The 18,244-nt window shown below is 41.9% G+C and overlaps 1 protein-coding gene across 1 annotated transcript in view; it reads right to left on the bottom strand.

Moving 5' to 3' along the window:
• cldn15b (claudin 15b) overlaps positions 1 to 17,335 on the bottom strand; it is a gene marked incomplete at both ends in the record, with an annotated part of 91,335 nt that extends 74,000 nt beyond the window's left edge. The window contains one exon of the mRNA XM_079814560.1: positions 17,119 to 17,335. Coding sequence (XP_079670686.1) covers positions 17,119 to 17,335 — 217 coding nt within the window. The remainder of the gene's footprint in view (positions 1 to 17,118) is intronic.
• Between the last annotated feature and the right edge of the window lie 909 nt (positions 17,336 to 18,244).

Genomic DNA, 18,244 nt, shown 5'->3' with positions numbered 1-18,244 from the left:
GTGTGACATCTCTTCTTTTACTGCTACAAACTGATAACGGTCAGATAGGTATGATTTAAACCATGCCAATGCAATTCCACTAATACCTACATAATTTACGAGTTTATTCAAAAGAATGTTGTGGTCGATAGTATTGAATGCAGCGCTAAGATCGAGTAACACTAATAGAGAGATACAGCTGCGATCGGATGATAAGAGTAAATCAGAGTAAATCACAGATGAGTTCTAGTGCTTCACACGTCAGCCGTAAATTACAGAATGCCAAGCCTGCCCAAATTTTAAATAAATAAATATACAAAGAAATGTAAAAAAGCAAAAAATAATTTTAAATAAATAAATATACATAGAAAAGCAAATTTTCCTTATTTTTTCCATATTTATTTTTTTAATTTTTTAATACATTTATTAATCTATATTTTTATTTATTTCCACATTTATTCATTTCTACATTTATTTATTTCTACATTTATGTATTTTTACATTTATGTATTTTTAAAAAATGTTGTCCGTAGGGTAATGAGGAGTGCATGGTTTACCTCAGACATAGCAATTGAGCTCAGAGTAGGTGAGGCTACAGTGACACCTTGTGGTGTGGCCGAAATACAATAAGTATAGCCTACTGACGTTGATACTGTCTGTGATGAATGACTTGGATAGGTATATGGCCAAAATCTTAAATCATGGGGTAAGTCATAGGTCATTAGGTTGCCCCTGGACATCAGTTTATGGGGGTAGGCCAGGGGTGTCCAAAGTCCGGCCTGCGGGCCAAATGCGGCCCGGGGATGAATTTCAAACGGCCCGCAGCTTGTCTATTAAAACATATTATATGTGGCCCGCCAGGCCACAAAACAGCACTATTTGTGTGCACTGCGCAGCGCACGACTCACAAGCTCACAAATGTGTTTACTTGCTGAGTGTCTCAATCACGCACCTACTACACAACCAGTGAGAAGTGTTCAAGGTCGGCGTAGAGTTCTCCGGCAAAAGCTGCAAATCTCTCTGTGATTTAATTTAGTTTAAAGCCAGTTGAAACAGTGCTGACTTAATCAACAACACTTACGTGCAAATCATTAGAAACGTTGAGACAATCCAGTCAGAATACTTTTAACCAACAATTCACCAACGTTTATCATGGATTTACTGTGGTAACACTAACTGTAACCGTGGTATTTTGTCAGAAATGTAGTTATTTTATTTTATTTTTAATTTAGACATGTATTAAATGAGTAATAAAGGCCAAATTACAGACTATATATTTGTCATAAACTTGCAGTTTTGTGCATTTGTATTTATATTAAATGTAGACTAAATACCATAAAGCCATTCTAGATATAGAATGAGGTTTGAGGTTTTGCCTGTGATCTAAATAGAGTGCTCGTTAATTTAAATAAGAATAGAGTTCTAACTCAGTAATAATATATAAATTTCACCCTTTAAAAACAAATTAAGTTTTACAGATATTGTTTGTGTATTAAATTTACATCAGTGTCCTATCTCAAGCTACTCTTGTAGTACTCCTGTAAGGGAGCACGTTTGTCAATAAACAATCAGATGCGATGCTTCACATTCATAGTTTAACTGAGAATGAAGCGTATCGCGAGAACTCCCCAACTATGAGCAAACACACGCACACACACGACCAATCAGATGCCCCATCCCAAACATATTTACATTTAATTTTTAACTTCATACGAATTTACTAAACATATTAATTAATGCGAAACTTAACATTTCAATGCACTTACTAACATGAATATTTAATAATTATTTAAACTGATTACTAGATTAAACCTCGGGTGAACACATATATATATTTATATTTATATATAGAAAAGAAAAGGAGCCGGCCCCCAGGTGTGTCCACAACATCGAATCCGGCCCCTTTTAAAAAAACACCCCTGGGGTAAGTTTGTTTCGTTTGCTGACAGTATTGTTTTTGGAAGTTACATTAAAATGCAGTTAGCTCAAAAATATGAGGGCACGCGACAGGTGCTGAGGATGATGATGCATCTGTGTATGTTTAATGCATGGCGTACATGCATGGCGTTTCACCAGCTCCGTTTCCATGGGCACATTTGATTTATCTAATTCTGGATATTTCCAGTTGATAACTTAGCCTAAGACGTGTGATTAATAATAAGACCACACCGGCTCACCAGCCACTGTGGTTTTCCAAAGTTACAAGCCACTCAGAATTTTCACAGAATTTTATTTTCTACATTATTTTTATTATGATTTTATTAACAGTTTATTTGATTAAATATAAAAAATCTAGATGAACACTTTAAAGTAAATTTTATGACTGTAAGTAATTCTCTTCAAATGCTATTGAAGTTAGAAACGTGTATACCAATGTCGTATGTAACTTTAGAGACAGTCCTTAAATTCACGAATATCGAAAGTCAAGCCAACTTTATGCCAGTCATATCAGATGCGCTATGATTCTGTTGTGTTTGTTTGAAACTATTTTCCCTGCTGAAATAGAACAAAAACAGTGAACCGCTGTATGATGAATGAATCTCCTGCATACATCGCATGTTCATCTCTGCTTTGAGTGCAGATTTCAGTGAGTGAGAGCTTGCTCTGAACAAAACTCAGACTAATCTGAACGCCTCTGTGTCACAGTGTGTTTTGGGTTATGTTTCATGTTCTTGGTTTGCCCTGTAGCATCTGTAGGAATTATGGGCCTCACCTTCTTCCTTTCTGCAACGTGTGAATGTGCGAGTGCGTGTGTTTATGTTAGATATTAGTTTAATGTGTTAGAGTAATCAATAAAGTTCAGTTTGTATTCAAAGATAACTGTTCTTGTGTTATGTGCTTATCAATTTAATGTCTTGAACTGCCGATCTAAGTTACCTGGCTGTTAAATAGTGTTTCACTATTGTTCGGATATTAATATCCGCTGCAGAGTTGATATTTACGGCCCGTTCAAATGAACGCTGGAAGAGTCATTTGCTCGGCTGTAAAATATACTCTCAAAATTCCCTATGAATTCATTCATTCATTCATTTGAGCTAAATATACATGTTTCCCTTTAACAGAGCCCCCTTTAAGTTCTTAAATATCGGCGGACGAATAAGTTAAGGTGTAAACATTAATTCTGAATTATTTATAAATGATAGTGTCATTCGAGTCTCTTTCACTTTAATTCAATTCCCTGTTGAGTTATTATTTTATCTGACTCATAGTCGCTACATTTTATTGATGGAGAATGCGGGCAGTTTAACCTAAATTATAATCATATATATCAAGAATTTATCTTTGAATTACATTAATAGAGATTAGACGCGTCTGTGCGTGCGCGCGCCCTATTTGAAAGCCTGTTGAATTAATGCAAAACGCTGTGTAACCCAAGTCTGTCCCTGTTATAAAACTCCATCCATCCATCCATCTTCTTCCGCTTATCCGGGGCCGGGTCGCGGGGGCAGCAGTCTAAGCCGAGATGCCCAGACTTCCCTCTCCCTAGACACTTCCTCTAGCTCTTCCGGGGGGACACCGAGGCGTTCCAAGGCCAGCCGGGAGACATAGTCCCTCCAGCGTGTCCTCGGTCTTCCCCGGGGCCTCCTCCCGGTTGGACATGCCCGAAACACCTTCCCGGGAAGGCGTTCAGGAGGCATCCGGAACAGATGCCCGAGCCACCTCAGCTGTCCCCTCTCGATGTGGAGGAGCAGCGGCTCTACTCCGAGTTCCTCCCGAGTGACTGAGCTCCTCACCCTATCTCTAAGGGAGCGCCCAGCCACCCTGCGGAGAAAGCTCATTTCGGCCGCCTGTATCCGGGATCTTGTCCTTTCGGTCATGACCCAAAGCTCATGACCATAGGTGAGAGTAGGAACGTAGATTGACCGGTAAATCGAGAGCTTCGCCTTACGGCTTAGCTCTTTCTTCACCACGACAGACCGGTACATCGACCACATTACTGCAGAAGCTGCACCGATCCGTCTGTCAATCTCCCGTTCCATCCTCCCCTCACTCGTGAACAAGACCCCTAGATACTTAAACTCCTCCACTTGGGGCAGGAACTCTCCACCAACCTGGAGTGGGCAAGCCACCCTTTTCCGACTGAGGACCATGGCCTCGGATTTGGAGGTGCTGATCCCCATCCCAGCCGCTTCACACTCGGCTGCAAACCGTCCCAATGCATGCTGAAGGTCCTGGTTAGAAGGGGCCAACACGACAACGTCATCCGCAAAGAGCAGAGATGAAACCGTGTGGTCCCCAAACCTGACACCCTCCGGCCCTTGGCTGCGCCTAGAAATTCTGTCCATAAAAATTATGAACAGAACCGGCGACAAAGGGCAGCCCTGCCGGAGTCCAACATGCACCGGGAACAAGTCTGACTTACTGCCGGCAATGCGGACCAAACTCCTGCTTCGGTCATACAGGGACCGGACAGCCCTCAGCAAAGGACCCCGGACCCCATATTCCCCCAGCACCCTCCACAGGATGCCGCGAGGGACACAGTCGAATGCCTTCTCCAAATCCACAAAACAAATGTGGACTGGTTGGGCAAACTCCCATGAACCCTCCAGCACCCTGTAGAGGGTATAGAGCTGGTCCAGTGTTCCGCGACCAGGACGAAAACCACACTGTTCCTCCTGAATCCGAGGTTCCACTATCGGCCGGATTCTCCTCTCCAGTACCCTGGCATAGACTTTCCCGGGGAGGCTGAGAAGTGTGATCCCCCTATAGTTGGAACACACCCTCCGGTCCCCCTTCTTAAAAAGAGGGACCACCACCCCGGTCTGCCATCCCAGAGGTACTGTCCCCGACCGCCACGCGATGCTGCAGAGGCTTGTCAGCCAAGACAGCCCCACAACATCCAGAGACTTGAGGTACTCAGGGCGGATCTCATCCACCCCCGGTGCCTTGCCACCGAGGAGTTTCTTGACCACCTCGGTGACTTCAGCCCGGGTGATGGACGAGTCCTCCTCTGAGCCCCCAGCCTCTGCTTCCTCAATGGAAGACGTGACGGCGGGATTGAGGAGATCCTCGAAGTATTCCTTCCACCGTCCGACAACATCCCCAGTCGAGGTCAACAGCCGCCCATCGCCACTGTAAACAGCGTTGGTAGGGCACTGCTTCCCCCTCCTGAGGCGCCGGACGGTTTGCCAGAATCTCTTCGAGGCCAGCCGATAGTCTTTTTCCATGGCCTCACCGAACTCCTCCCAGGCCCGAGTTTTTGCCTCCACGACCACCCGGGCTGCAGTCCGTTTAGCCTGTCGGTACCCGTCAGCTGCCTCAGGAGTCCCACAAGCCAGCCAGGCCTGATAGGACTCCTTCTTCAGCTTGACGGCATCCCTTACTTCCGGTGTCCGGATTGCCGCCTCGACAGGCACCGGAGACCTTGCGTCCACAGCTCCGAGCAGCCGCTTTGACAATGGAGGTGGAGAACATGGTCCACTCGGACTCAATATCTCCAGCCTCCCTCGGGATCCGGTCGAAGCTCTGCCGGAGGCAGGAGTTGAAGATCTCTCTGACAGGAGACTCGGCCAAACGTTCCCAGCAGACCCTCACAGTACGTTTGGGTCTACCGAGTCTATCCAGCTTCCTCCCCCGCCATCGGATCCAACTCACCACCAGGTGGTGATCAGTTGACAGCTCTGCCCCTCTCTTCACCCGAGTGTCCAAGACATACGGCCGCAGATCAGATGAAACGACCACAAAGTCGATCATTGACCTACGACCTAGGGTGTCCTGGTGCCATGTGCACTGATGGACACCCTTATGCTTGAACATGGTGTTCATTATGGACAAACTGTAACTACGCCCCCTCCAGGTTTCACTGTCATTCCCCACGTGGGCGTTGAAGTCCCCCAGTAGAACGACGGAGTCCCCAGTCGGAGCACTTTCCAGCACCCCTCCCAGGGACACCAAGAAGGCCGGGTACTCCGCACTGCCGTTCGGCCCATAGGCACAAACGACAGTGAGAGACCTATCCCCGAGCCGAAGCCGCAGGGAAACGACCCTCTCGTTCACCGGGGTAAACTCCAACACATGGCAGCAGAGCTGGGGGGCTATAAGCAAACCCACACCAGCCCGCCGCCTCTCACCATGGGCAACTCCAGAGTGGTAAAGAGTCCATCCCCTCTCGAGGAGTGTGGTTCCAGAGCCCAAGCCATGCATGGAGGTGATTCCGACTATCTCTAGTCGGAACCTCTCAACCTCATGCACAAGCTCAGGCTCTTTCCCCGCCAGCGAGGTGACATTCCATGTCCCAAGAGCCAGTTTCCGTGTCCAGGGATCGGGTCGTCTAGGCCCCCGCCTTCGACTGCTGCCCGATTCGCTTTGCACCGGCCCCTTACGGTCCCTCCCGTGAGTGGTGGGCCCACGGGAAGGTGTCCCCACGTCGCTCCTTCGGGCTGAGCCCGGCCGGACCCCGTGGGGGAAGGACCGGCCACCAGGCGCTCGCATACGAGCCCCAACCCCAGGCCTGGCTCCAGGGTGGGGCCCCGGCTGCGCCATACCGGGCGACGTCACGGTCCTCCTTCTTTTTGTCATCATAAGGGGTTTGTGAACTGCTCTTAGTCTGACCCGTCACCTAGGACCTGTTTGCCTTGGGAGACCCTACCAGGGGCATATAGCCCCGGACAACATAGCTCCTAGGGTCATTCGGGTACTCAAACCCCTCCACCACGTTAAGGTGGCAGTCCATGGAGGAGTGTTATAAAACTGCATTAAAGTAATTTAAGATCTGAGATCTCACACTATACGATAAGGTAAGAATTAAGTGTGTTCCTTAATTTCTAGAATGCCTCGTTTATAGCCGAATTGATGTCATTGCGTGTTCCAGTGTCATTAAATAGCTATACGTATATCAGTCAGCCAGAGAACTGAACGAACTTAAACTAACTTAAACTTTTCTGCATAAATTGAATACCCTGCGAGGAATCTCCTCACAGCGCGATCAGATCAAGTGTGTTCCTTGATCGATGTATTAAGGCCTTATATGTATTTATAGTTATTAATTCAGTGCGTGTTCCACTGTAATTCGAAGCTATATCTTCCCAGTGCCAGACAAAAAGCTTTCCGGTTTGTATATCCATCTCATAAAACACTGCGTGTCCCAGTGTGATTTAAAGGAGAATGATTTGAACCCAAGTAAAGCTGACATTGCAAGAATAAAAGAAACCCTGTTGTTTGATATGCACAGACAGATCAAGCGTGTTCCTTGATCGATTTATTACGGCCTTATATGTATTTATAGTTATTAATTCAGTGCGTGTTTCACTGTAATTCGAAGCTATATCTTCCCTGTGCTAAACAGTCAAAAGCTTGCCGGTTTGTATATCCATCTCGTATAACACTGCGTGTCCCAGTGTGATTTAAAGGAGAATGATTTGTACCCAAGTAAAGCTGACATTGATAGAATCAACAGTAAAAGAAACCCTGTTGTTTTATATGCACATAGATCCGCCGAGATCAATAGTGTTCTATTTACGGCGTCCTTATTTTGATTTTCATTGTTGAAATGTGCTGACGTTTCACGTAATACACTCGATTGCACAAGCTAAACTTGTGTGTAACTTACAGGGTGAAAAGCGCTGCTTTTCTAGTTACTCCTAACTGTATACCCTGTCTGCAATTCACATGTTTGCCGCTAGCGTTTGTTTGTCGCCATAGTCACGACTGCGGCACGGAAGTCAACCAGCGCTTCCGGATAAACTCAGCGCATGCGCAGTGCGTCGAAGCCATATTTGTAAACAAACCTTATGGTAGCTAACAGCTACTGGCTAAGCTAATCGAAGCAGTTGTTTACATTGAAGCCTAAATGCTAAAGTTTTAGCATTAGTTTCAGGTATCAACCGTATTAACATACGTGTAAATACAGTGTCTGTTTGAGCCACGTTAAAGTGATTTAACTATTTAAACACTTCAACTTTATGTACACCTGTTGGTCTTTCTTACTTTTCTCTTTTCTATGCATTACGTTATAATCTACTTTAAGGGAGTATAATGTTTTATATATTGGTTCACAATTATTAATTACTTTACCTACATTTTACTTGAAGAGGAAAGATACTGGTTTGCAATTGTTAATTGTTAAGTTGGAATTTAATGAAAGAAAAAAATTTAAGATTCATTCCTCAAAGTCATGTAAAATGATTTTAAAGTTATTCTAACTATTCTGGAATTTACTCATTTTCAGAATTTCTAAATTTCTCATTGAGATCCAATTACTTTAGGTATACGTCTGGAACTTTAGAAGTTCAAGTGAACCACTAAATTGATATCTATTACCAAAACCTTTTGGACTCACACTTATTCATTATTTTATTGCGTTATACCCTCCTTTATCCTCTCTTCCTATTGTAGCTATTCACTTAGCCACTCTATTTTATTTACTCATTTATCTCTTTATTTAACTTCCCTTTTTGTAACCTAGCTTGGGAGCAACACACCTGAGCCTCAATAGGAGACAGTGCCAGATTCCTACGAGTTTCAAAATAAATCAGAGACAATCCTCATTGACTAAATATTTTGTGTGATTAGTTGACCATCAACTATCAATTTTATACTCGTAGTCAGACAAAGGCTTCAGAGTCATTTGCGGGGCCGGATCTCCTTGCTTTCCTCCCTTCTCCTCACGTCTTCCCTGTTCTGTCCTGCTCTATTCCATCTTATTCTTCATATTTATAGGGAACAAGCCTGGAAGAATCATTGATCATTTCTAAAAGAAAGAGAAAGATAATCCTTCCCAGAGAAACAAACCAGTAGGCATTTGATTGATAATCAAACCCTCCTTTGTTCTCCATACTTTCCCTGCATTTGTAAACGCATTTTAAAATTTTGACATATCCAAGTTCATTTAACAGAGACAAGTGTTGAGCCATCGTCGCCTTCAACGCATCCCTGCATAAGCGGTCCGCCTGTAAGGTGTGTGGCGTCAATCCTGTCAGACTAAGAAAAGAGGTATCAGCATTATTATTGTATTATTTTCCTCTGTAACATAAACAATAATATTGTTTCCGTTTTGAAAACAGATTTTCAGTGATAGGAAGTATTTATTGGAAAAAAATATATATTTCTCCCAGTGAAAGTTATTTCTGTTTCTTTCAATTGAAATAGGTTTTTAACCTTTTCTCTCTTCCTCCCTTACTAAGCTGAGTGACATAGTCCTCGCATCACGATTTGGAAACAGCTTTTCATTGATAGAATTTTCTTTTTAGAAAAAAAAAAGAAATTCTCCAAGTGAAAAGAAAATTGTTTCAATCTATTGAGATTTGTTTTAACCATTCTCTCTCTCTTTTCCTTACCTAGTTGAGTGACAAAGCCTTCACATCACTAGCCTACCTGTCTACACTGAGACCAACACTTAGTCGTTACCACACGCCACTATTGGTGTACAATCACGGAAACAACACTTAGCTGTTCCACCACACATAGGCTTATACCCCACACAGATCTGTGTCAGTCTTTTCTCCCAGCGTACCAACATGTCGCATGCAGACGACAAACCCCACTGCCCAAGGGGAAGATGTGGACGCCTGTCTCCGAGGCATTACAGACTGCCTCACACCAAAGACAATTGAACTGTTATTATTTTTAATAATAATCATGATTCTGAGAAAGTTCCTGACACATGATTCAAGCCAGAACCACAACCACATGGAACTAGCCAAGATCACCTGATCCCTAAGCAACGCCTTCACAGCCCAGCTGAAACTAAGCGACAAGCACATCATCCACCTTCAAGAGGAGCTGACACGTGCCCAAAACCGCATAGACAACCTGGAAGTGAAAGTCCAGGATGACTTCAAGCGTCAGACCACTGAGTTCCTGAGAGAGCTGATGCACACTCAACACTGCACAGACCAGCTCAAGGCTAAAGCTCAAGACAAACTCAAAGTGCCCGACGAAGCGGAGCAAGAAACAAAGAAACAAGTTGACAAGCTCCAAGAAGCCCTTGCAGTCGCTGAACGCGACAAACAAGAGTTAAAGACTGCATATAAACACCTGTTAAACCAACTCCAGTCTGCTGAACATCAGCTAGAGAAAGCCAACGCTGATATTAAAGACCAGAACTCTAAAATCAATGCTCTGGAAGACAACCTTGAAAGGTACAGCACTGAGATGGACCATCTGATCCGACAGCGAGACGACGCCAACGACGAGCTCTACGCGGTCAGATATGAACTCAATCATGCTGTCAAACAGAGACCAGAGCCAAGAAGGGATAGAACTCCCTCAGCATCACTACTGCTGAGTAGAACACAGTCTTCTTTCCAAGAACTACCACACAACGGAAGAAGTGAATGTCCGCAACCGAAAACGTCACCGGCCTTCACCACAGATTTTGTCCAAGCCAACAAAAGAGAGCTCATCCAAGCAGACTCCGAACCTGCACAGAAGATGACCTTTGAAAACCTCGACAAGCTCGCTAAGAACATCACCCAGTTCAACCCAAACTCCACAGAGGGCTGCGACATCCAGGCCTACCTCCGAGATATTGACTTCTACCTAGAAGCAAGGCCTCATGTGACCGACCGAGACAGGTTATACCTCCTCAGAGCCACATCCAGTCACGAGGTATGAAGCTTTCTAGACCGGCAACCTGTTCACGTAAAGTACAACTACCAGCTACAACGTGAGACGCTGACCCAAGAATTTACAGGCCCAGAGTCTGAACACGGACTGTTAATCGCCTGGGAAACCAAACATGGTCGACAAGAGACTCCCCAAGCCTACTACAGCCGTTTCCAACAAGCCTACTTTGGTGCATATAACGAACCTGAACTTGAAGAGGATGTGAACTTCAAAACCATCTTCCTGAGAAACATGCACCCTGGAGTGAGTCATCATCTAGGCATCATGGCCTGCCCAGACACGATGACAATCCAACAGCTGCGTGACCTGACACACAAGGCCTACATCAAACAAAAGATGGCCTCAAAGAAAGGTTTGAAAACATCCACAGTGTCAAACTCCGTCAGCCAAGACCCAAGCCTTGCACTGGACGACACCCAGTGGCATGACTACACCACAGTCCATCATAAAGAGCACAGAGAACGTGACTCTCATGACAGCTACCACACCAACCGCTGGGAAAAGCCATGGGACCAGCCTCGCTTCTCAAGAAACCCTAAAGATGCCAAAGGCCATCATCATCCCACACATTCCAGAGCATCTAACGTGGGTAAGCGACGACGGCACTGAGTACGCCCAAGAACAAGACTCTCATGCCAATGCCAGATTCAAACAACCAGACGACCGCTGGCACAAGCAAAGCAGCGACTCCCAAGAAGTCATGCAGCTATTGAGAGAATTCCTCAAATGCAATGAAGAGGACAGGAAATGGGATGAGTCAGATTCTGATTGACACGCCTTCCAGAAAAGGGGGGACCAAAACAGACTAGAACAGGGGCCTGTTTCAGAAAGGAGGTTCAACCAACTCTGAGTTTAAACCTGAACTCTGAGTTGACTTACTCTGAGATGGGAAACTCTGAGTTTTGGGTTTCAGAACAGCTGAATTGAGGGAGTTCAATCAACTCTGAGTAGACTGACTCTGAGTTAAGCACATGCACTCCAACTATGAAAAGCCACGATCAATGGAGCTACGAAATTACGATTCACCATGGCAACAGCACCCAACAAAAAGACGTTTGCATACTTCCAGGTCAATACACAAGTTTAATTCTTCATTATTTTAATTAAGTTTAATTTTCATGGTATCCAAAAGGCAAACAAAGAATGTGGCAGCAGCTAAAAAAAAAAAAAAAAAAAAAAACATAATTCAATCAGGAAAAGCTTTAAGCATAAAATGTAGGTTTAATGACTTTACAAACATTTGACATATTAATTAAAATGAAAATAAAATGTTCACGGGTTTTACATTTTAAATAAATATCATTCAGTGTCCAATGTGCAGCAGCTTTTCCCACATAGACCCTTTTCACAGACTGTGATGACGTGCTTTAATGGTCATCAATATCGTAAATCCTGCAACGTTTTTTTTTTTTTTTTTTTTATGTATGTACATTTATAACACTAATACTTTGTATTATATTACTTTTGCATCAAATTACAAAAATCAAGTGACCGCTGCTGTGAGTGTTTCTAATACAGCGTCTATGGGAGTGATGGTGAAAATTAACATCTTTCTCTCTTTTCACTTCAGTTATCAATCTTACTTTAATTTTTCCATCTTTTTGAAAGTTGTGAAATCACTATTGTGGAGTATTTCTTTTGCTATTTGAGCAAATGAGACACAAAAATATATATTTAATGTATTCTCTCATTCACAGCTATAAGAGTTAACCCAACTATGCCGACTTCAGCTTCGGAAACCCAGAAATGTGAAAAGGGTCTATGCTCTATTCACATAATGAAATGTTCTCTGATCACACCTGTTAGATTTATTAATCAGGGTAATGACATTAAACAGTTTACTTCTACTCAGGCCAGCCAAACACCAGCACCACTGACAGATGAAGAGGAGATGGAGGAAGAATATTAACATCCAACAGGAAAAAGAATAAAGTATTTGTAGGAAATAAAGATGACTATAAAAATGTAAATAAATGTATTTAACAGCTGTGGTGGTGGTTATGGCATATATCTTGTACTACCATCTGGCAGCATCCTTCCATTCCATACAGTAATCCGCTTTCAGAAAGTGTGATGATGGGAATATGAGTGTCATCAATGCGTCCAACCACTGGAAATCCTAAAGGAAATTCTAATTATCAGGATACTTCTAGAGGATTATCAAGTGAACGTCAGGATCCTGTATAAAACATGCCATTTTTGTCACTTTGACAGTGTCCTCATGATGAAAATATGAGCAATGAATGTTCCTGCAAAGAATGCTTTTCTTACTTTGTATTTTTGTCAAGTGGCAGAAAATTTAATTTGTTTTAAGTAAACTTTGCTTACTTTAGATTTAGATTAAATTTATAATTTTTTTTATATTTATACTTGAAATACGACCAAAATACTCAGTAAGAAAAGCATTTGTGGCGTTTGAATGAATGAATAAAGTATTTAAACACAGCTGGTGCTTTAAAAAGGGGAGGAGACTGAAATAAACTCTGGGTTTACCAAAGAAAACCTGCTCCTGACCAGGTTAAGTTCACAGAGCAAGTGACCCTGGTAACTGACTCTGAGTATAAGTTACCTCTCTTTCAGAAACGGGCTTGGCTTACCCTGCTTTCTCGGGTTTGACATACCTCCCATTCTGAAACAGAAAACCCAGAGTTTCCCTTATTTCAGGGTTAACATACTCAGAGTTTTCACTTAACCTCCTTTCTGAAACGGGCCCCAGATCTGACAATACATCCACTACGTTACATACATTACATAACTTACATACTCGCTAACATACAGAAGTTAACCACATCTGCCAGGGAAAACATTCAACAAACATGTTCTTCTCACAGGTAGAAACTAGCTTCAGAAACTAGCTTAGCATGGACCCGGCTACACTCATCATAGGAAACATTGCACAATCTACCCAACAAGTAGAACACCTCTCATTAAGTTAGGGTACACGACACCTTAGCTGCACGAGTAGTTGTAGGCAAGACCTAGAGACACTCAACTGTTTTGTTTTGTTTCACCTCTTCCTTCCCTCTCCTTCTTCTTTTTTTAGGTAAAATGCCTGTCTACCCCATAAGGATCAAGGTCACGATATAGGGATTGATGCACCACGCCTAATATCGGCAGGCCACCTTCGAACGAATGTGAGCTAGAGAGCTCCATGATTAAGGGGTCACCTCATTTGTACATACCACAAATGATGTCACCACATCATGAAGAAAGGTACAACGGTCTCAACCTAGTACGATTTAGAAGAGAAGAAAACAAATCACAGAGTCACTGTACCGAACCAAATTAGAATAACAATGCAAAAGTTAAACTACATTACGTCGACACGATAAACCGATGAAAGTTAAAACGTAAACTTCAAGTTAACCTTAAGTTTAAAGTTTAAAACCGTTAGTACTCGAATAATCTAAGGCCCTGCACCAGTACAGTGGCCAATCATGGAGGTGTTGTCTTGTTGTTTGTTGTGTATGTGTCTGCTTCTTCTCCCTGTGTTTCTACAGCGTTCGCCGATGTCTTCATCCCAACACATCGCCTAACGATGGGGGGATATGTAGCGTCTGTAGGAATTATGGGCGCAGACATATAGATGAAGGAATCTTCCAAATGATTCGATCAAATGAACATCCCCTTCACAAAGCCCAATTCAGCTCCAGGCTCGATTCTGCCCGGAGCTACCAGTTGTAGAAAATAATTAACCGACTTCCTATGGACTTGTGACCAAAACTTAGTTAAAGAGGACAAAGGACTCGTTGTGATCACAAGACAAAGAAACAACCAGATCTCTGTCTTTTCAATGACCGGTAAATGAACTCCACATGACACAGCTAAAACTCCAAGCAAACTCACAGAAACTGTTACATATGGAGTGCATTAAAACACTGATTATTGAACTTTCATTCAAATAGCCTTCGACATAGCTTGTTAGTGTGTTTACAACTGAATACACGTGACTATTATGCATGTATATTACTCCCAATTCATGCAATTATATAACTATTGAATGAGTGGATGAAAAGGCACTGTGTTTGATACCTTTGTGTTCGTATGGGTATAATCCAACAGATGAGCTGAATGAAATCTTTATAGAATTGATCATTTCCTTATAGTAAGAAATTGGGTCTAAATTTACTCCCTGCTTAAAAGCAGGAAACTAAATTACTATAGATGACCCAATTTTATGGGAGGGGTGGAGACACAGTCACCCCTGAAGCCTAATTGGCCAGAACCCATCCAGGGGATGGGCAAATATTTGAGTTTAATCTCAGAACACGAAAGAAGAATCCAGTTCAGTTTAGTTCGGTTCAAGTCAGTTCATAGTTCTGTTCACAGCAGTTCGAGCTGGTTCGCGGCCTGTTCGCAGTTTAGAGATGAGTTAAGTCCTAGCAGTATGACCAGAGTTGAGTTCTGAACGGAGAGCTCCCAGGAGACGATCTGACGATCGTGGCAGACCAAGATCAGAGAAAATGGGTTAAACAACGATTTAATTCAGGCCATTTGCTTTTCTCTCACTTTCCTTTCTTTTACTTAAAGTTTATTTTCTTTCCGTTAAGTTCCGCCGCAAAAGTTTCTCAACAACGAGTTTCCAAAAGCGCGCTTCAACTTCAAACAACGTCCACAAGACTCCATTCAACCGCCAACACGCCACGTGATTGGCTTCCCAAGACGTCGACCAGACCTTCAGCGAATCAAAGATCCGGGAAAACCGCTGCAGAGTTGATATTTACGGCCCGTTCAAATGAACGCTGGAAGAGTCATTTGCTCGGCTGTAAAATAGACTCAAAATTCCCTGTGAATTCATTAATTCATTCATTTGAGCTAAATATACATGTTTCCCTTTAACAGAGCCCCCTTTCAGTTCTTACATATCGGCGGACGAATAAGTTAAGGTGTAAACATTAATTCTGAATTATTTATAAATTATAGTGTCATTCGAGTCTCCGTCTCCTTCTCCATGTGAGAATGTGTACAGCAAACAAGCTAAACAACCCAGAACGCAGAAGTTTTTATAAGCTGTTGACCCAAAAAACGAGTGTTTAAGGACAAAAAATGGGGACACAGGCAATTGAGACAGAGCGCGCCATGCTATATTATACTGAGAACTACGCCCACTGGAGGGGAACGTAACCAGCGACAGGAAATATAATATATAAAACTGACATTTGGATATTTGACTTAACAGTGACAAAATGTTTACTGTACACATAGGCATACTGAGTCTCAGGATCCCAAAATTTACCCATTCTTCCTATTGAAGCTCCCCGTCTTATTGCCTGTATCCACTTTTGTCTCCTTAAATGCTCGTTTTTTGGGGTCGACAGCTTATAAAAACATATTTCTGTGTTTTTTACCTTGTCACATATCAACTTTTAGACATTGTTCTGTTTTTTGTTATAAGTCCGAAATGACAAGGAGGCAGCCTCACGCAATGCAAAGTCAATGGAGAGAGTTGGATACACCTTCAAGGTGGAGGGGGACAGCCATCGCTACAACCTATCTTGCAGGAAAGAAAGCACTGAGCTAATCGGGCATCTCTTGGGATCTTCCCAGTGGGAAGAACACCACTCAGCAAACAGACTCAACTTCAAAGCATAAGCTCACCTCATAGCGGGAGCTCTGGCTTGAGTGACAGTGTCCACCTCCAAATTTTGATATCCAATATATTTTTATGAAGTTTCTATGAGGCAATACATTTGCGCATTCAGCCCATTTCACGATGCCGTTTCTATAAAGGTGCATTAAAGCTAACATGCAAGCTTTATACTGGTGTTAATGGACTAACAAAACCCTAATTTTGAAGTTTTTACTGTACCACTACCAACATATTTTTATGAACCCTTGAAGTTTCTATGGAGCAATACATTATCATTCTATTGCACAATCAGCCCATTCACGGAGCTGTTTCTAAAGAGGTCTGACAAAGCTAAACATGCAAGCTTTATACATAAAAAATATACATGTATATTTTCAATGGTATAACAAAAAGCGATAAGATACTATTCTTTTAAATGACTTTCCCTAAGCAATACTAGATTTAGAGGGTGACAAAGCAACTGATTTTAGCTATAAGCTAGATATATTTGATCTAAATAATGAAGAATAATAATTGATTCTGCTATTTTCCTGTTTATAACTTTGAAGCTGCTTTGATACAATCTGTATTGCATAAAGGGCTATAGAAATAAGGTGACTTGTCTTGATATAAGGCACTTGAAGACCCACAAAAAGCATATGACCTCCAAACAGTAGATGTAATGTAATGTAATGTAATGTAACAAACAAATAATCAGATGGCTTCCAAATTCACTGTCCAATTCAGCACAGGAATAATTATTTCATGTCTCAGAAAGCAGTGATAAAGGAGCAGTCAGTAACATTAAAATGACCTTGAAATGGCCTGTTTATTTAATCAATTATAAAATGTAAAAAATATATTTACTTTTGAACATAGAAAAACAGAATCACATGTATATTCTAATTGTAACTCCTTAATCAGTAAAGAGTAAAGTATTAGTATAATGATAGTAGTATTCTCAATATTATAGTTTTTATAAAGTTATCATGGGTGGGTTTTACCTGGTAAAGCGAGCATGGACTGGAAATCCCAACAATTGAAAGTACCAGTGGAGTCATCTGCACAGGACATCCAGAGGTTCTCAAAGATACTGGATGTGATGATGACACTATCATCATCTGTAGACACTTTCCAGTAGTGACTAAGTAATGATAATACAGCAGACCCACACCCCAAAAAACCCAAGAAAAGTGCAATAATTTGCAATATGTCTTTCATATCTCTGGATCCTCAGCTTTTCAAGGTGTTCCTGGTGGCTGGAGATCAGTCTATGGTCTGTTGTGCAGACTGCACATTCCAAAGAATATAGTCTGCTTGTCTTGCTGTGTTACCTGCACTCTCAGAAAAAAAAGTTCAGAAGCTGGGGCGGTACCCTTTCAAAAGGCACGCCTTTGTAACCAAAGAGTGCATATTAGTACCAAAAGTGTGCATATTAGTACCTAAATGGTACAAAATAAATAATAACCTTTTTAAGGTTAAGAGTGTTTCTGAGAGTTTTAAACGCCTTACTTAAGTCCAGAGTTTTGACAAAACCAGACCACAAAGAACCATCAACCCACATCAATTCTTGTTCCCTTTTTATACAGCACCATGGAATGTTATACTACTGATAGCTATGTAGTGATAAATAACTGACGTATTCAATGATGTTGCACCAAAATGGAATTTAACCTTGTAATGCCTTTTAAGCTGTTTGATTTCAATGCCTGGTAGCTGCCAGAAGTTATAAATGCTTACTGCATGCTACTCTGATAGGTTAAACATTAAAACAAAATGTCTTTTTTAATAGTTTTTGGGTTCAGCAAAGAGCCTTCAGGTTACATGAACTGATTTAATGAAATATGCAAAATATAACAACACTCCTAAGAATTAAAGTTCCAGTTAGAAACCATAAAAGAATTTGATGCCATAAAAGAAAATTAATAAAATACAGATACTAAGATTGATCTGAATAACATACAGTATATAGTAACATCAAGATTTTTTACCATCTCCGATGAACCACAGGCTATAATAATTTCAGAAATAGTTTACTATACGGTGAAAAGTGAATAGTAATATTCAGAAGTTAAAGATGAAAACTTAATAATAAATAAATGAATATGAAAACATAGCATTAATAATAAT

This window comes from Gobio gobio (assembly GCF_949357685.1).
Source record: "Gobio gobio genome assembly, chromosome: 4".
Classification (NCBI taxonomy): domain Eukaryota; kingdom Metazoa; phylum Chordata; class Actinopteri; order Cypriniformes; family Gobionidae; genus Gobio; species Gobio gobio.
The sequence above is the reverse complement of the archived record's forward strand: the minus strand, read 5'-3'. Positions and strand labels throughout refer to the sequence as shown.